The sequence below is a fragment of the Carcharodon carcharias genome, chromosome 2, assembly GCF_017639515.1.
Source record: "Carcharodon carcharias isolate sCarCar2 chromosome 2, sCarCar2.pri, whole genome shotgun sequence".
In the NCBI taxonomy this organism is placed as follows: domain Eukaryota; kingdom Metazoa; phylum Chordata; class Chondrichthyes; order Lamniformes; family Lamnidae; genus Carcharodon; species Carcharodon carcharias.
Window position 1 is genome coordinate 124,976,107 of NC_054468.1, and position 20,810 is coordinate 124,996,916.

Sequence of the window (20,810 nt, forward strand, 5' to 3'; positions counted from 1 at the left end):
ATGAGGGGCATTGACAGGGTAGATAGGGAGCAGCCATTCCCCTTAGTTGAAGGATCAGTCACAAGGGGGCATAAGTTCAAGTTGAGGGGCAGGAGGTTTAGGGGGGATGTGAGGAAAAACTTTTTTACGCAGAGGGTGGTGACGGTCTGGAATGCATTGCCTGGGAGGGTGGTGGAGGCGGATTGCCTCAAATCCTTTAAAAAGTACCTGGATGATCACTTGGCATGTCATAACATTCAAGGCTATGGGCCAAGTGCTGGTAAATGGGATTAGGTAGGTAGGTCAGGTGTTTCTCACGTGTCGGTGCAGACTCGATGGGCCGAAGGGCCTCTTCTGCACTGTGATTCTGTGATTTTCATGGGGCAAGGTCTCATCTGCATAATATGACATTAGCTGTTGAATATTTTCTAAACTGTGATTTTAGTTAAATGTTGATTGAGATTTGCTGAAGCAATTGACAGATGCCTGATAGTAATACTGTATGGCAAAGGCATGTTTCTTGGTTCTTTCCGGGAATATCAATTCTGCAGCTGTTCAACTCCATTATCTAACGTTGGACATTTTGAGGGCAGATATGATGAATTATTTTTTAAGTTTTCTTTCTTATTTTTAAATGACAAGAATAATTTGTGATTAGATTGAATTCAAATTCTACACTTTTCAAAAAATCACTGTGGGGCTGCATTTTGAACAATTTCCACAACCTTTTTAAAAAAGAAAATTGGTGTTACTGGTTTTTTCTGCTACAAAGTATGATGTAAAGGTGCAGAAAATTTCTGGAACATTCCACATGTATTTTTATTTGATGTGTTGGGGTTGTTTTCCTGGAGCAAGTCTGTTTTACATGGAAAGACTGTTTACAGATGTACTCTCTTTATTATGAAATTTAATTGGTGCAAGATGAAGAGGATTTTTCTTTACTGATGCAAATATAATTAGAAAATTAGTGTGTTGGAAAATGCATTGGTGTTAGGTTTGTCATACGATGTATTGTTCATTCTAGGCTTTCTCAATAACTTCTTATGCTTTCATGGGTTGTAGGCATTGCTGGCTAGGCCGGCATTTGTTGCCCATGCCTAATTGCCCTTTAACTGAGAGGCTTACTAGGCCATTTCAGAGAGCAGCTAGGAGTCAACCACATTGCTGTGGATCTGGAGTCACATGTAGGCCAGACCAGATAAGGAGGGCAGATTTCCTTCCCTCCCGATAGGTTTTTATGACCATTGATAACGGTTTCATGGTCATCGTTACTAGCTTTATTTTCCAGATTTTATTAATTGAAATTAAATCCCACCAACTGCCATGGTGGGATTGGAATCCATATCCCCAGAGCATTAGCCTGGGCCTCTGGATTACCAGTCTAGTGACATTACTACTACAACACCATCTCCACCCATACCTGCTACGTTATACATCTACACCATGTTCACACAGTGCTTATATGATAGACTAAGTTGACACAGTTAAAAGAAATGATTTTAAAGAACAGAATACTTAAGTGTCATTTAAAATATTGATAGCCTATGGTGTCTTTTCTTTTCCCAATTGACAGCAATGTCAAAACAGATCATTATTTATGCCAGGAGCAGGAGAATAGTAAAAGCAGCTTCAATATTTTGTATAAACCCAAAATATCTGCATGGTACATCAAATATGTAGTGAAGGTTTTCACAATTGCATTCTCTGTGGGCTGTATCATTACCCAAAACTGATCTTTTATGAAGTTCAAATGTAGAGTTAAGCATCACTTGCATTCAATTACATGGAGTTAACAGCACAGAAACAGATAATTCTATCATCCTGGGGGTTACCGTTGACCAGGAACTGAACTGGACTAGCTTGACACCATCCAGGACATAGCAGTCCACTGGATTGGCATCCCTTTCACAAACATTCACTCCCTCCACCGCTGACACACAGTGTCAACAGTGTGTACCATCTACAAGATGCACTGCAGCAACTCACCAAGGCTCCTTAGACAGCACCTTCCAGAGCCACAAATACTACCATCTAGGGCAAGGGCAGCAGACAGATGGGAACACCACCACCTGGAAGTTCCCCTCAAAGCCACTCACTAACCTGACTTGGAAATGTATCGCCTTTCCTTCACCATTGCTCAGTTAAAATCCTGGAACTCCCTCCCTAACAGCACAGTGGATGTATCTACACCACAGGGACTGCAGCGGTTAAAGAAGGCAGCTCAGCACCACCTTGTCAATGAGGGATGGGCAATAAATGCTGGCCTAGCCAGCGATGCCCACATCCCATGAATGACTAAAAACAAATTCTCTTTTTGCTCGCATTTATGCTGCATTGAGTTCCCTCCCACCTTCCTTCATGTAACCCCATCAGTGGAACCTTCTATCCCTCTTTCTTTCATGTGCTTATCTAGCTTCCCTTAAGTTTATCCTCAGTCACTCCTGTTGTAGTGAATTCCACTCACCAGCCTCTGTGGCTCAGAGCTAGGGTGCTGCTGGGAGGCATAGCGTTTACCTCCTTTATCTTGCTGAAGTAGAGTTGTAGGAGATGTGGGATAATTTGCTGTGACCCGGCACAGATTCTTATGAGTTGTTCTAACTGTTGGTAATTACAGCAATCAATTTTGAGACCCTCTGTGCTTTTGACAATTTCTTCTGGCTGCCAAATAACATAACATAGGTCTTTAAAGAAATACAACACTAGCTCTATAATAAAATACTAAAATACTAAAATATCAGATAAGGTATAGAAATGTGTCCTTAGTGTTCTGGACAATAGGACAGGTTGAACAGTTAACACTGTAAGCAGCTTGTGATACCACAGCTTATGTTGTGATATCTGTGCCACATGCAACTGGACCTGAAGGAAGCTCTTGTATTACATTGCTAGGAACTCTGAACCATGTAGAATTGGCTGGATAGCTCTTATATGCCGCAAGTATAACATACATAAGGACTCGGCTGTCACAGAAGAGAAACGGTATGCTATATTTGGGATGCATCCACCATCAAATTCCATTGCTTAGCTCTTTGTTCTAAATGGTTAATGGGAAGCTTGCTAGATCCTCACCAATAACAGAAAATGATCTCTCAAGTTCTCTCAAACACCTAGATTGAATGTACGGGGACAATCCCTTATGGTGCTATCTAACACGAGGTTAATGAAGACATTGAATAGGATGAGTGAATGTGGACAACCTTGATCCATTCACCTTTTGAGAGAAGTAGACTCTGTAGTGCTTATATCCCACGTAAAATCTTTGGAACAGCTGTGTACCCCATATATTGCTAAATGAGGACAGCGTGTGGCATCTGGTCAATAACCTTATGAAAGTTGATGAAAGCCATGTTCGTGCACTTTACCTGACCACGTATGATGCAATGAATTTCATTATGCTGCTTAAGGAGCTTAAGGATTGCTTGCTGCTCATTAGCACCTAGTGAACAAGAGGAATAGCTTGAGCTTTTTAAAATGTCAACTGAAGTGAACAGACTATTGGAAAGTGGCATGACAGAGGCTCGAGCCCTGTGTAAATAGTCACATGCACGCAATACCATGTGTATATTGTAAAAGTGCTGTCATGCACTCTGTATTTTGAAAGCTCTGGCTTACACAAACCTATTGGTGAGTATCTTGGAGGGGCAGTGACTTCTTCAGCAAAACTTTGCAAAAAGATAAGGCTGAAGCATTTGCAACAATCTTCAGTCAAAACTGCTGAGTGGATGATTCATTGCTGTGGCCTCCAGAGGTTCCCAACATCACCGATGCCAGTCTTCAGCCAATTCAATTCACTCCACATGATATCAAAAAACGGTTGAAGGCACTGGATACAGCAAAAGCTTTGGGCCTTGACAATATTCAGGCAATAGTACTGAAGACTTGTGCCCCAGAACTTGCCGCACCCCTAGCCAAGCTGTTCCAGTACAGCTACAACACTGCCATCTACCTGTCAATATGGAAAGTTGCCCAGGTATGTCCTGTACACAAAAAGCAGGACAAATCTAACCTGACTGGTTACCGCCCCATCAGTCTACTCTTGATCATCAGTAAACTGTTGGAAGGGGTCATCAACAGTGCTATGAAGCAGCACTTGTTTAGCAATAACCTGCTCACTGATGCCCAGTTTGGATTCCGTCAGGGCCGCTCAGCTTCTGACCTCATTACAGTCTTGGTTCAAACATGGGCAAAAGAGCTTCACTCCAGAGATGAGGTGAGAGTGACTGCCCTTGACACCAAGGCAGCATTTGATCGAGTGTGGCATCAAGGAGCCCTAACAAAACTGAAGTCAGTGGGAATCAGGGGAAAAATCTCCACTGGTTGGAGTCATATCTCGCACAAAGGAAGATGGTTGGAGGTCAGTCACCTCAGTTCCAGGGCATCACTGCAGGAACTCCCCAGGGTAGCATTCCAGGCCCTACCATCTTCAGCTGCTTCATCAATGACCTTCCTTCCATCGTAATGGAAGTTGGGATATTTGCTGATGATTGCACAATGCCCAGCACCATTCGTAACTCAACTGATACTGAAGCAGTCCCATGTCCAAGTGCAGCAAGAACTGGACAATATCCAGGCTTGGGCTGACAAATGGCAAGTAACATTCCTGCCACACAAGTGTCAGACAATCTCCAACAAGAAAGAATCTAACCAGAGCCTCTTGATGTTCAATGGCATTATCATTGCTGAATCCCCCATTATCAACATCCTGAGGGTTATCATTGACCAGAAGCTGAACTGGACCAACTATATAAATACTCTGACTACAAGAGCAAGTCAGAGGCTACGAATCCTGCAATGAGTAACTCACCCCTGACTCCCCAGAGCCTGTCCACCATCTATAACGCACAAGTCAGGAGTGTGATGGAATGCTCCCCGCGTGCCGGGATGAGTGCAGCTCCAACAACACTCGAGGCTTGACAGCATCCAGGACAAAGCAGCCCCGCTTAATTGGCACCTCATCCATAATCATTCACTCCCTCCACCACCAACGCACAGTAGCAGTGTGTACCATCTACAAGATGCACTTCAGGAATTCATCAAGGCTCCTTAGACAGCACCTTCCAAACTCATGACCACTACCATCTAGAAGGACAAGGATGGGAACACCGCCACCTGGAAGTTCCCCTCCAAGCCACTCACCATCCTGACTTGGAACTATATTGCTATTCTATCTCCGTCGCTGGGTCAAAACCCTGGAACATCCTGGACTCCCACATCCCATGAACGAACAAAAAAAACCCCGGATGTAGCAGTTTAAAATGGATTTAGCAGCATGTTTTATACTTTTACAGCACAGCTGATCTGTGTCGATAATTCCACTTTGCTGGAAACAGATGTCTGTTGTTGAGCTGATGAGGAAGATCTGAAACACAGAACAACAGCTGATGGAAGCTCTTACTTGGAGACCAAATAGGAAAATAGTGTCCTATTCAGAGTCTCATGCCTATCCTGGTTGGACTGTGGTTAGACAAGTAGCCACTGCTGAATCTTTGGCCCGCTGTTCATTGGAGATTAATATTTGTCAAGGTTTTGGCTCAGAATATGGTGGAAATACTTTTAAAGTTATGTGGTGAGTTATGCTGCACGCCAACCTGCTCCTTTTGGTTTCTGGTACATTGTGTCCAGCTATTGAGGGCTAAAACCCACACTTGTTAGATGTTTGACAACCAACTGTTAGTCCTCCATTTGGTGGTAGAATAAGCTTCATTGAAGTTTCTCCACAATGATACACCAGCTCGTTAAAGAACCAAGTTAACCCACTGCAGTAGACTCTCAATGCCTGGACTAACTAATTCAAAGCATGCCAAAGCATTATTGACAATTGACCACCAAACTTGGTGCTCTGATGCAACCTGAATGGACAAAGCTGTCACTGATGAGGGATGGAATTCTTCCCTATGATCTCTAGTTAACTGTGCAAACCAATGCTGTATCAAGCAATGTGGTCTTGGATGGACAAACCTCAGGAAGCTTACTAATCCTCTGCTCTGAGCAGCAATGGGATTTAACTGGTTAAACAGCAGCATTATATCTGCACACTCTTAGGAGTCCTGAACCTAAATGTTTGCTCTGAGCTTAGTGGAATGTATACCTAGGGAAGAGTGTGGGCTCTGTCAGGCAAATAGAATGCTACAGTTGGAAATTTGTTTGCCAGTGGCTTGAATTGGAAACAGTTAATGGTGATGGGTTTCAGTATATGCCTCAGGCTACCATTGTATGAGAAGATTGCCATTGCCATCAAGCCATTGTTTCCAAGACTGTCACTGACCTTATCTCCTCTGGAGATCTTCCCTCCACAGCTTCCAACCTCATGTCTCCCAACCTTGGATGGCATGCTTCTACCACCTACCCAAAATCCACAAACAGGACTGCCCCGGCAGACCGATCGTGTCAGCCTGTTCCTGCCCTACGGAACTCATTTCTTGCTATCTTGACTCCATTCTCTTCCCCTTGTCCAGTCTCTTCCCACCAACATACGCGATTCCTCTGACGCCCTACATCGCATCAAGAAATTCCAGTTCTCTGGGCCCAACCGCCTCCTCTTCACCCTGGACGTCCAATCCCTCTACACCTCCATCCCCCACCGGGATGGTCTGAGAGCTGTCCGCTTTTTCTTCGAACAGAGGTCCGAACAATCCCCATCCACCACCGCTCTCCTCCATCTGGCTGAACTTGTTCTCTCACTGAACAATTTCTCCTTAAGCTCGTCTCATTTCCTCTAAATAAAAGGCATGGCTATGGGTACCTGCATGGGCCCCAGCTATGCCTGTCTCTTTATGGGGTATGTGGAACATTCCTTGTTCCAGTCCTACTCAGTCCCCCTCCCACGACTCTTTCTCCAGTACATCGATGACTGCTTTGGTGCCGCTTCATGCTCTTGTTTGGACCTGGAAAAATGTATTAATTTTGCCTCCAATTTCCACTCCTCCATCATTTTCACATAGTCCATCACTGACACTTCCCTTCCCTTCCTTGACCTCTCTGTATCAATTTCTGGTGATAGACTGTCCACCAATATTCATTACAAGCTTACTGACTCCCACAGCTACCTGGACTACAGCTCCTCACACCCTGCTTCCTGGAAGGACTCCATCCCATTCTCTCAGTTCCTTTGCCTCCGTCGAATCTGTTCCGATGATGCCAATTTCCAAAACAGTTCCTCTGACATGTCTTCCTTCTTCCTTAACCGAGGTTTTCCAGCCACGGTGGTTGACAGAGCCCTCAACCGTGTTCAGCCCATCTCCTGCTCATCTGCCCTCACACCTTCCTCTCCCTCCCAGAACTATGATAGGGTCCCCCTTATCCTCGCTTATCACCCCACCAGCCTACGCATTCAAAGGATCATCCTCCACCATTTCCGCCAACTCCAGCACAATGCCACCACCAAACACATCTTGCCTTCACCCCCCTTTGGCATTCCATAGGGATCGTTCCCTCCGGGATATCCTGGTCCACTCCTCCATCACATCAACCCCTCTCCCACGGCACCTTCCCATGCAACCGCAGAAGGTGTAACACCTGCCCCTTTACTTCCCCCCTCCTCACTGTCCAAGGGCCAAACACTCCTTTCAAGTGAAGCAGCACTTCATTTGCACTTTCCTCAATTTAGTCTACTGCATTCGCTGCTCCCAATGTGGTCTCCTCTACATTGGAGAGACCAAACGCAGACTGGGTGACTGCTTTGCAGAACACTTCCGGTCTGTCTGCAAGCATGACCCGGACCTCCCTGTCGCTTGTCATTTCAACACAACACCCTGCTCTCATGCTCACATATCTGTCCTTGGCCTGCTGCAATGTGCCATTGAAGCTCATCGCAAATTGGAGGAACAGCATCTCATCTTCCGATTAGGCACTTTATAGCCTTCTGGACTTAACATTGAGTTCAACAACTTCAGATCATGAACTCTCTCCTCTATCCCCACCCCCTTTCCGATCCCCCCTTTTCCAATAGTTTGTGTTTTTTAATACATATATATATATATTTTTTAATATATTTTTCTTTTCCCATCTATTTCTATTATTTTTTAAATGTATTTCCATTCATTGTTTTACCTCCACCTTTTAGCCCATTTCAATCCCTTCCCCCTACCCTACCCCCACTAGGGCTATCTGTCACTTGCTCATCCTGCTTTCTATCCTTAATGTTACCATTAGCACATTCCACAGCTAATATCACCATCGTCAACACCCCTTTGTTCTTTTGTCTGACATCTTTGGCAATCTCTTCTTTGCCTCCACCTATCACTGGCCCTCTATCCAGCTCTACCTGTTCCACTCCACTCAACCAGCTTATATTTCATCTCATTTCTATTTTCCCTTAGTTCAGATGAAGTGTCATTCAGACTCGAAATGTTAACTGTATTCCTCTCCACAGATGCTGTCAGACCTGCTGAGTTTTTCCAGCTATTTTTGTTTTTGTTTCAGATTTCCAGCATTCGCAGTATTTTGCTTTTATTACATGAGAAGATTATGTTGGGGAGTGATGGTTATTAGGCAGGGCTACCCACATTTTCTTAAACAAATCTGATACAGAGCGCTGAGGTGCAGAGGGACTTGGCTGTCCTCGTGCATGAATCACAAAAGGCTAATATGCAAGTTCAGCAAGTAATTGGGAAAGCTAATAGAATTTTATTATTTATTGTGAGGGGAATTGAATACAAAAGTAGTGAGGTTATGCTTCAGTTGTATAGGGTATGAGTGAGACCACATTTGGAGTACTGTGGACAGTATTGGTCACCTTATTTAAAGAAGGATGTAAATGCATTGGAAGCAGCTCAGAGAAGGTTTACCAGACTGATACCTGGAATGGGTGGTAAAAACAATTCTCATTCTGAGATCCACACTCAGTGCCATGCGCCGCCATATGAACACACTCGACCTCTCCCTCCAGCAGCACCGCTGTACCCTTTTTCAAAGCTGCGCGTGCCCCCAGTTTCATTTTATTCTTCATCTCATCTGATGCCTCAACAAGAAACTTTTTCTCTTTCTCTCAAGTGCTAAGGAACGCAAGCTCCAACAACTCATCGATACCAACACACATCTAGGACCCTCCACCCCTGCCTGTCCCTCCGTCCCCACCCCATCTTCCAATCCCAGCCCCAGCCGTGTATTCACTATACCTCCTGACCTTCCCCTCTCCGATGCTGAACGTTCAGTGCTCAGCAAAGGACTTAGTTTCATACCCTTACGCCCTCACCTCAATGAATTTCGAGCTCGGCACGATGCTGAACTTTTCTTCCGCCGTCTTCATCTCCAGGCTCACTTCTTTGGGCAGGAGTCCTCTCCCCGTTCAACGGATCCTTTCACCTACCTCCAATATTCTCCCTCCACCTGGACCCCTCCCTCTGGATTCTTACCTTATCTTGATCTTTTCATTGAGAACTGTCAGCGCAACATTAGTCGTCTCAATTTCTCTGCTCCTCTCACCCATTCTAATCTCTCTCTCTCCGAACTTACTGCACTCCATTCTCTCAGGTCCAACCCTGACATTGTCATCAAACCTACTGACAAGGGTGGTGCTGTTGTTGTCTGGCGCACTGACCTCTACCTCGCGGAGGCTGAGCGTCAACTCGCAGACACTTCATCCTACCTCTCCCTGGACCATGAACCCACCACTGAACATCAAGCCATTGTTTCCAGGACTGTCACTGACCTCATCTCTTCTGGGGATCTTCCTCCCATAGCTTCCAACCTGATAGTCGCCCAACTTCGGACTGCCCGCTTCTACCTCCTACCCAAAATCCACAAACAGAACTGTCCTGGTAGACCGATGGTGTCAGCCTGCTCCTGCCCCACAGAACTCATTTCTCGTTATCTTGACTCCCTTCTCTCTCCCCTTGTCCAGTCCCTTCCCACCTACATCCGTGATTCCTCTGACACCTTACATCAACAATTTCCAGTTCCCTGGCCCCAACCGCTTTCTCTTCACCATGGACGTCTAATCCCTCTACACCTCCATTCCCCACCAGGATGGTCTGAGGGCCCTTAGCTTCTTCCTCGAACAGAGGCCCGAACAATCCCCATCCACCACTACTCTCCTCCGTCTGGCTGAACTTGTTCTCACACTGAACAATTTCTCCTTCAACTCCTCTCATTTCCTCCAAATAAAAGGTGTGGCTATGGGTACCCGCATGGACCCCAGCTATGCCTGTCTCTTTATGGGGTATGTGGAACATTCCTTGTTCCAGTCCTACTCCGGCCTCCTTCCACAACTCTTTATCCGGTACATCGATGATTACTTCGGTGCTGCTTCATGCTCTCGTCGGGACTTGGAAAAATTTATTAATTTTGCTTCCAATCTCCACCCCTCCATCATTTTCACGTGGTCCATCTCTGACACTTCCCTTCCCTTTCTTGACCTCTCTGTCTCAATCTCTGGTGATAGACTGTCCACCAATATCCATTACAAGCCTACCAACTCCCACAGCTACCTGGACTACAGCTCCTCACACCCCGCTTCCTGTAAGGACTCCATCCCATTCTCTCAGTTCCTTCGCTTCTGTCACATCTGTTCTGATGATGCTAACTTCAAAAACAGTTCCTCTGACATGTCCTCCTTTTTCCTTAACTGAGGTTTTCCACCCACGGTCGTTGATAGGGCCCTCAACCGTGTCCGGCCCATCTCCCGCGCATCCGCCCTCACGCCTTCTGCTCCCTCCCAGAAACATGATAGGGTCTCCCTTGTCCTCACTTATCACCCCACCAGCCTCCACATTCAAAGGATCATCCTCCGCCATTTCCGCCAACTCCAGCATGATGCCACCACCAAACACATCTTCCCTTCACCCCCCCTGTTGGCATTCGGTAGGGATCGTTCCCTCTGGGACACCCTGGTCCACTCCTCCATCACCCCCTACTCCTCAACCCCCACCTATGGCACCACCCCATGCCCACGCAAAAGATGTAACACCTGCCCCTTCACTTCCTCTCTCCTCACCGTCCAAGGGCCCAAACACTCCTTTCAAGTGAAGCAGCATTTCACTTGCATTTCCCTCAACTTAGTCTACTGTATTCGTTGCTCCCAATGTGGTCCCCTCTACATTGGAGAGACCAAATGTAAACTGGGCGACCATTTTGCAGAACACCTGCGGTCTGTCCGCAAGAATGACCCAAACCTCCCTGTCGCTTGCCATTTTAACACTCCACCCTGCTCTCTTGCCCACATGTCTGTCCTTGGCTTGCTGCATTGTTCCAGTGAAGCCCAGTGCAAACTAGAGGAACAACACCTCATCTTCCGACTAGGCACTTTACAGCCTTCTGGACTGAATATTGAATTCAACAACTTTAGGTCTTGAGCTCCCTCCTCCAACCCCACCCTCTTTCTGTTTCTTCCCCCTTCCTTTTGTTTTTTTCAATAAATTATATTGATTTTTCTTTTCCCACCTATTTCCATTATTTTAAAATATTTTTAAATCTTTTATGCTCCCCCCACCCCCACTAGAGCTATACCCTGAGTGCTCTACTATCCATTCTTAATTAGCACATTCGTTTAGATAATATCACCAACTTCAACACCTATGTGTTCTTTTGTTCTGTTGTCTGTGACACCTTTTGATGATCTGCTTCTACAACTGCTTGCTTGTCCTTACAACCACACCACACCCCTCCACTTCTCTCCCCCTCCCCCCCCCCCACCCCCGCCACTGACCCACACCTTAAACCAGCTTATATTTCACCCCTTCCGTGGATTCACCTAGTTCTGTCGAAGGGTCATGAGGACTCGAAACGTCATCTCTTTTCTTCTCCGCCGATGCTGCCAGACCTGCTGAGTTTTTCCAGGTAATTCTGTTTTTGTTCTGGAATGGGTGGGTTTCCTTATGAGGAAAGATTTGTTTCTGCTGGATAGAAGAGAAAGAGATGACTTGAAACATACAAGACCTTGAGGGGTCTTGACAGGTTGGATGTGGAGAGGATGTTTCCCCTTGTGGACGAATCTAGAATCAGAGGTCACTGTTGAAAATAAAGGGTCGCCCATTTCAAACAGAGGAAGGTGACATTTTTTCACTCGTGGTCATGAGTCTTTGGGACTCTCTTCCTGAGAAGGTGGTGGAAGCAGAGCCTTTGAATATTTTTAAGACAGAGCTAGATAGATTCTTGGTAAACAAAGGGGTGAAAGGTTTTCGAGGATAGGTGGGTTGCAGATTTCAGTTCAGTATCAGACAAACCATGATCTTATTAAATGGTGGAGCAGACTCGAGGGTCTGAATGGCCTTTTCCTGCTCGTTGTTTGTTTGTATGACAAATGCAGAATTGAGAAAACATAACATAGGAACATAAGAAATAGGAGCTGGAATAAGCCAAATCACACAGCCCAAAGCCCTGTTGAGACTATTTGTTCTATATTGTTTCCTAATTCCTATATTTATTTAGTTCACTGATCTACACTGACTGTAATTGTAATGAGTTAGTGCGATGAAATAAATTGAAAATGACTTGGGGTTGGCACTTGCTCAATAAGACATCAGTTTTATAAAGCTCCAAATTACTCTACACACTCACTAGACTTCTGGATTTCATACTCCAATGATAGTTTTAGCTGAATTTTTCAAACCTTTAATAACTAAACTAATTTTGAGATATTTCTCATTATTTTTCCACGCTCTTTGTTAGGTTTTTAAAGAAGAAATTGCCCCAGTGAAGCAAGAAGTCAAAATAGTAAATGACCTGGCTAGCCAATTATCTCCACTTGATGTCTCTTTATCTCCAAAGACTTCTCACCAGCTTGACGACCTAAATATGCGATGGAAGCTTATACAGGTAAGAGTGGAAAACATTTCCTGAGCTAATCAACTTGCTCCTGAAAGCACCTACTGCCCCATGATTATCAGGAAATAATTTATTTCCAAACCTAGGTGCAAACCTAGGTTAAGGAAACGTACATTTTTTAAACAAGTAATTTATATTTTATCATGCGTTATGAAAGTATTCAATCTTTGTAATAGTCCTTTTTCAAAAATACAGCATGCTTTACTCTGCTGGCTTGTAGTCTTCACCTCAGAGTTTAATCCAATCACAGAGCCAGAGCTAGATAGATGGTGATGAAAGTGAGCACCCAAGTCATGCTGCTGAAGTGCATGTGGACTGGAACAATATGAATACCTTCAGGATGAAGCTGCAAGTAGCAGGAATTCTAATGGGCAGACTTCTTTTTAGCACCCATCTATAAGGATTTGGAGCTGAACCATTGTGATAATTTTTGGGCACATCAGTGTTAAAGTAGTGTCTCATCCATCTTAATCCTTGAAAAGACATGGCAGAACTGTTCTTGTACAGAAGGAGGCCGTTCAGCCCATCGTGTTTGCACTGGCTCTCCAAATGAGCTATTCTTCCGCCTTCTCTCCATAACCCTGCACATTCTTGCTTTTTGGAAAGCAGTGTGGTTCCCTTTTGAATGCTTCAATCCAACCTCCCTCCACCGCACACTCAGGCAGTGCATTCGAGATCTTAACCAGTCATTGTCTGAAAAAGTTTTTCTCATATCACTTTTGCTGCTTTTGCCAATTATTTTAAATCTGTGCCCACTCATTCTAGATGCTTTCAAGAGTGGGAACAGTTACTCCCTACCTATCCTGTCCAGACTTCTCATGACTTTGATTACCTCTATCATATTTCCTCTCAGCCTTCTTTTCTCCCAGGAAAACAGTCATAACTTCTCCAATCTATCTTGTTAACTAAAGGTTCTCATCCGTGGAATCATTCTCATGAACCTCTTCTGGATTCTCTCTAATGCCTTCATATCCTTCCAAAAGTGCTGTGCCCAGAACTGGACTCAATACTCCAGCTGAGGTCTAACTAATGTCTTGCACAAGTTCAACATTATCTCCTTGCTCTTGTACCCTCTGCCCTTATTAATAAAGCCTAGGATACTGTATGCTTTATTAACTGCTCACTCAACCTGTCCTGCCACCTTCAATGACTGACACACAAAAAAGCCAGGTCACTTTGCTCCTGCACCCACTTTAGAGTTGCACCCTTATTTTATATTGTCTCTTGATGTTCTTCCTACAAAAATAAATAATTTCATATTTCTCTGCATTGAACTTCATTTGCCATCTGTCTGCCCATTCCACTAACTTGTTTATGTCCTTTTGAAGTTACACACCAGTCTCCTTCCAGTTCACAATGCTTCCAAGTTCCGTATCATCTGCAAATTTTGAAATTGTGTCCTATATACAAAGTTCTAGGTCATTAATATTTATCAGGTAAAGCAAGGGTCCAAACACTGTACCTTGGGGAGCTCCACTGCAAATCTTCCTCCAGCCTGAAAAATGTCCATTAACCACTACTCTGTTTCATGTCACTCAGCCAGTTTTATGTCCATGTTGCCACCATCCCTTTTATTCCATGAACAATAACTTTTCTCACAAGTCTGTTGTGTGGCACTTCATCTAATGCCTTTTGGAAGTTCATGTACCCCACATCAACAGCATTGTCCTCATCAACCCTCTTTGTTACCTCTTTAAAAAACTCTGGCAACTTAGTTAAATGCGATTTTCCTTTAAGAAATCCATGCTGGCTTTCTTTAATTAACCAGAATTTGTCAGTGTGACTATTAATTTTGTGCCGAATTATTGTTTCTAGAAGTTTCCCCACTAGCAAAATTAAACTGACAGGCCTGTAGTTGTTGAGCTCATCTTTATACTCCTTTTTGAATAAGGGTGTAATGCTTTCAATTCCCCAGCCCTCTGACACCACCCCTGAGTTGAAGGAAGACTGAAAAAATATGGCCAGTGCCTCTACAATTTCCAGTTTTTCTTCCTTCCATCCTTGGATGCATCTCATCTGGTCCTGGTGCCTTATCAACTTTAAGTCCAGACTGCCTAGCTAATACTTCTTCCTTATCAATTTTAAACCATTCTAGTGTCTGAATTACCTCCTGTTTCACCATGGTCTGGGTAGCATCTTCTTTGGTAAAGATGGATTCAAAGCATTCATTTACTACCTCAGCTATGCTCTCTGAGGACATGATTGTGAATAGCTGAGACTCAAGCCTTGTGGCACCCAATTAGTTGCAGCCTGCCAACCTGAGAATGACCTGTTTATTCCTACTCTGTTTTCTGTCCGTTAACCAATCCTCAATCCATGCCAGTATATTATCCCAAATTGCATGTGCTCTAATCTTAACCTTATTGAAAGCCTTCTGAATACACCACAGTCACTTGTTTTTACTAATACTAATTTATTTACTAATACTAATTTCTTTAAGTTCCTCATTCTCGCTAGCCCATTGTTCTGTGATATTCCTGGGACGTTTTTTGTATTTTCCTCCATGAAGATTTCTCTGTTATTTCCTTATTCCGCATTATAAATTCTCCCCTCTCTTCCTGCAATGGGCTCACATTTGTTTTTGCTAATCTTTTCCTTTTTACATACCTATAGAAGGTTCTTCCAGTCTGTTTTTATGTTTCTCACTAGTCTACTTTTATATTCTATTTTCTTTTTATCAGTTTCTTGGCCCTCCTTTGCTGAATTCCAAAATGCTCCCTATCCTCAGGCTTACCTTTTTTTTTGGCAAGTTTATAAGCCTCTTCCTCTGATCTAATACAATCTTTATCTTCTTTTGTTAGCTCTGGTTGCATCACCTTTCCTGCTTGTTTTTTGTTCCTGAAAGGAATGTAAATTTGTTGTAAACCGTGTACTAATTATTTAAATGCCCGCTATTGCCTGTCCACTGTCATACCTTTTAATATAGTTTCCCATTCTACCACAGCCAATTTTTCCCCCATACCTTCATGGTTTCCTTTGTTTAGATTTTAAGACCCCAGTTTTGGATTGAACGAAATCATTTTCCATCTTAATATAAAACTCCTTCTTGTTATGGTCACTCATCCCTAGAGCATCATTTACAACAAGATTATTAATGATCTCTTTCTCATTGCGCAATACTAGATCTTAAATAGCCCATTCTCTGGTTGGTTCCTCACTATACTGTTCTAGAAAACCTTGTGTACATTCCAGAAATTCATCCTCCACAACATTAGTGCTAATTACATTTACCCAGTCTATATGTAGATTGAAGTCCCACATGATACTGTATAACCCTTATTACTGCACCTCTAATTTCATGATTTATACTGTGCCCTAGATTATCACTGCAGTTTGGGGCCTATAAACAACTCCCACCAATGTTTGCTGCCCCTTGCTGTTTCTTAGCTCCACCCAAACTGATTCTACATCTTGAATTAAGATCCTCATTCACTAATGTACTGACCTCATCCTTTATTAACAGCATTACCCCACCTCCTTTTCCTTTGTGTCTATGCTTCCTAAATGTCGAATACCCTTGAACATTCAGTTCCCAGCCTTAGTTGCCCTATAGCCACATCTTCAAAATAACTGTTTTCTTTCATTTGTGCTGTCAAGTCATCTACCTTGTTGGAGGTGCTTTGTGCATTCAGATATCATGCCTTTAATTCTGTCATCTTATTATTTTTGTATGCTCTTCCTCTTCCTGTTACACTCAGACTATCAATTCCAATATTGCTACCTTGTTCTCTTGCCTTTTTTAATTTACCACATCTTTCCCCATTTGATCCCTCACTCTGAACATTTAGTATAAAACCCTCTACTGCTCTCAAAAGTATTACTTCCTTACAGTTATGACCAATGCAGTCGGTGAAGCTGAGTTATTTAAAAATCCCAGAGGGAAACTTTAAAAAACTGTCATAACCTATAATTTTAATTGTTATGTTTGAGATGCGACTCTAAACTCAGGAATCAGACAACTAGTTCTTGAGGTTTTACATTAAACTAAATGAAACATTTTATTAATTACACAGGTTAAAGTATACACACATGGCTACAAATTATTACTATCATAATTTATAACAAGTTCCCAAACTAATCTCCATTAAGGCAACAACAGCCCATAGACTTAACCAAACACCAGGCAAAGCATTTTCACCTTACGAATTCAAAGTGAGGCTCTTTCCACTGTGGAGCCAGTTGGAGGCTTGCAGCTGCCTTTTGATCTTACATTGCCTCTGCCTGCACACCCGAAAACTGCTGAAATTGTGCCTATCACCACTGATTGAATTAAAATTCTCATTGTATCAACAACCTCTTTGAACTTCACCTTTTAACAATGAAACCCCATTCATTGTACCAACTTTATTAGCAATATAAACATATTGCTTGGTAGCTGCTCGAAAGGCGTCAAGTTTTCATCCCACTTCTTGAATGCTCTATTCAAAAAATGCATATACATTCTACCTCTCTGTTTACATCTCAAACGAGCACATATCAAAGCACCCAGACTAGCTGGCTTTAATCCAATAAAGACATACCCGCAGATTAAATCTCTATTTTAAAAGAAAAATATTTTCCAAAATATTAAATATATTAATAGCTTTGTGACACTTAAATTACCTCATGTTGGCTCCATAGCCTGTTACAGCAGTGAAGGTGAATGCTACTTAACTAGCATTTACATGAACCAGTCAGACAGTTCAAATAAAAATACGGCCCTTCTGTATCCTTGTTCTTCTGTGTGGAAATCTTATTTCTGAATTAGTATTCAGGTGCTAAAGATATTTGGGTTGATATCCTGGAAATCCCTATCTAACACCATTGTGCAGATCAAGGAGAAGGCAAGTAGGAATTGGAAATAACTACAGCCTTGATGGTATCACCCACATACTGAGAAGAATTTTTGTTTTAAGAAGCCAAGCACTTTGATGTGATTTTAATAAAATTGAGACAAAATAGTACCGGGATTTAAGCCTGCATTTGCTTGTATGTTATCACTGAAAAATAAGATCAGAGCAATTACACCACATGTTTAATCAGTTTCGCAGTACATAGGTAAGAATATGGTTAGAAAATAATTAATGGAACCATTAAAATGAAAAATGCTAAAAAAATACAACTGCATTTCAATTGTTTGTGAAACATTTAAATCAGATTGCGTGATATTCACCATTATTATACTAAGGGTAGTTCTTATTGAATGCTGCTTATCGTAGTGCTTCAAGAAAGGCCTGAATTTAGCTAATGATATATTATAGTTATCAGCTTTCACGTGCATTCATCTGAGGGTTCAGACTTGTTTTGTGGGGATTTGAGGCATGAACCCACATCCTGTCACATTTTACACTATTGGAGTGTGCCCAGCCCTGTTATTGCCTCCTTAAGAATTCACATCAACATACAGCAGGCTATTCTTCCAATATCTTTTCATGAAATTTTACTACTTTTTATCCCGCACTCCATGCCATATCTATTAATTTCTGTTTCTCTCATCATCTCTTTGTTATCTTAGTGAAAACTTTGTAATGTACTTCATTGTTTTCTACATAATTGGTGTGGAAAATACATATGGTGCAGGTTAAACTGGTGATTTGTTGGCACTTTGACAAGTTTGACTCACTGGCCCTGAGAAGGCAGATGTTGAGTACTCAATTCAAAACTGGACTCTGACTGGAATCAAGGCTTTCCACATTTTATAAACATACTTTAATGTATCTCAATATAAGTTTGGATTGTGTGGTGCAAAGTTGGAATAGAAACAATGTGCAGGATTATGGGGGAAAGGCAGGAGGTTGGCACTAAATTAAAATGCTCAGAGAGCCGGTGCAGACACAATGGGCCGAATGGCTTCCTTCTACGCGCTAACAATTTTGTGATTCTGTGAATTCTGAGTTGCATTTATTCATTAATGCTCTCCAGATTGAGGCCATGAAAAAAACAGACATGGATCTCTGGCAGAGTTTAGACTCTCAGGCAAACTTGTTGCGATGGATTCTTTAGTATTACTCATGTTGCGCAAAGATTGCACAGAACAGCAGCCCAATAAAGTACAACAGAGAATGGGGCATGAATTCCTGTGTGGATCGCAAGGTAATTGCAAGAGATTATACCAACACTTGAAGTTGTTTTACACAAGTATGTTGATGTGGTGTACATGGACATTTAAAAGGCATTCGATACAGTGCCACACAAAGGACTTGTGAGAAAAGTTATAGCTCATGGAATAAAGGGGACAGTAGCAACATGGATACAAAATTAGCTGAGTAATAGGAAATGGAAGGTAATGGTCAATGGATATTTTTCGGGCTAGAGGAAGGTTTGTAGTGGAGCTCCCCAGAGGTCGATATTGGGACCAATGCTTTTCCTGATATATATTAATGATCTAGATCTTGGTGTGTAGGGGCAATTTCTAAATTTGTGGATAATATAACATTTGGAAGCATTGTAAACAGGAGGACAGTGTAGAACTTCAAAAGGACAGAGACAAGTTGGTGGAGTGGGCAGATAGGTGACAGATGATGTTCAATGCGGAGAAGTGTGAGGTTCATTTCGGCAGGAAGAACATGGAGAGACAATATAAAATAATGGGTACACTTAAGGGTGTGCAGAAGCAGAGACACCTGGGTGTATATGTGCATAGATCATTGAAAGTGGCAGGACAGGTAGAGAGAGCAGTTAATAAAGCAGTTAATAATTCTGGGCTTTATTAATAGGGGCATAGAGTATAAGAGCAGGGAGGTTATGCTGGACTTATATAAGACACAAGTTAGACCTCAGCTGGAGTATTCTGTGCAGTCCTAGGTATCACACTATAGGAAGGATGTGACCTCACTGGAGAGAGTGCAGCAGAGGTTTACAAGAATAGTTCCAGGGATGAGAAACTTGAGTTATGAAGATAGATTGGAGAGGTTGGGGTTGTTCTCCTTGGAGTGGAGAAGGCTAAGAAGAGATCATGAGGGGGCTGGATTGAATAGATAGGGAGAAACTGTTTCTGCTCATCAAGGGATCAAAAACAAGAGGGCACAGATTTAAAGCGATTTGCAAAAGAAGTAAATGTGATGTGAGAAAAAACTTTCACACAGCGAGTGGTTCAGGTCTGGAATGCGCTGCTTGGGAGTGTGGTGGAGGCAGGTTCAATCGAGGCATTGAAGAGGGCATTGGCTAATTATTTGAATAGAAACAATGTGCAAGGTTACCGGAAAAAGCAGGAGAATGGCACTAAGTCATGATGGCTTATTTGGAGAGCTGGTGCAGACATGATGGACCGAATGGCCTCCTTCTGTGCCTTAACAATTCTGTGATTCTGTGACTTCATTAGATGACAGCTAATTAATCTTAACTTTGTTGTTCACATCATCCAGTGCTAAATGTGATCACAAAGATGAGAGACACTATGGATGAATGTCTCTGTATTCTTTAGAAGCCTACCAAACAGGAAACATATTAGGTTCCCAGTGCACAGGATCATGCAAAGCAAATGGCATCCAAACTGCTAATTCATGCATCTTGCTGTGCAGGGTTCTTCTAAAAAAAAAGGTGCTTTTTCCCCTTCCTTGTTATGATACTGATGAAGGTGTTCCATACAGGTGGGTAAGATGCCTGCTAGCAGCCAAAATCCAAACTGAACTCCGTACACATAAGGTACAGTCTCCCTCTCCTTCAAATCAGCCAATATCACCCCTGTGCTGCAACCATTTTATGATTCGTATCTACATTAACAGCACCTTATTTACTGAGATCAAAGTGAGATTTTTTCCTTTGTCACTGTAGTTTTAGAGGGAAAGCGTCAATTTTGGCTCCTTTTATCAAAAGTAGTAATCTCCGGATTACTCTCAGTACCACGTGCAATCAAGTGAGTACAGAAATAGGAGGATAAGACAGATAAATGGGTGGCTGCAAATATGATGCAGGAGGAAGGGCTTTAGATTCCTGGGACACCTGGGACTGGCTCTGGGGGAGATGGCACCTGTACAAGCTGGACGGGTTGCACCTGAACAGAGCTGGGACTGAGTTCCTTGCTAGTTGGGGGAGGGTTTAAACTAACTCAGCAGGGGTGTGAGAACCATGAGAGCATATTAGAAAGTAAT

General features: G+C 42.9%; 1 protein-coding gene across 8 annotated transcripts in view; it reads left to right on the forward strand.

Moving 5' to 3' along the window:
* The window catches only part of utrn (utrophin), a 664,110-nt gene that overhangs the window by 471,153 nt on the left and 172,147 nt on the right, over positions 1 to 20,810 (forward strand). For all 8 annotated transcript variants that reach the window (XM_041182782.1, XM_041182783.1, XM_041182789.1 and 5 more), the window contains one exon: positions 12,586 to 12,732. In XM_041182782.1, the coding sequence (XP_041038716.1) occupies positions 12,586 to 12,732 (147 nt within the window). The remainder of the gene's footprint in view (positions 1 to 12,585; positions 12,733 to 20,810) is intronic.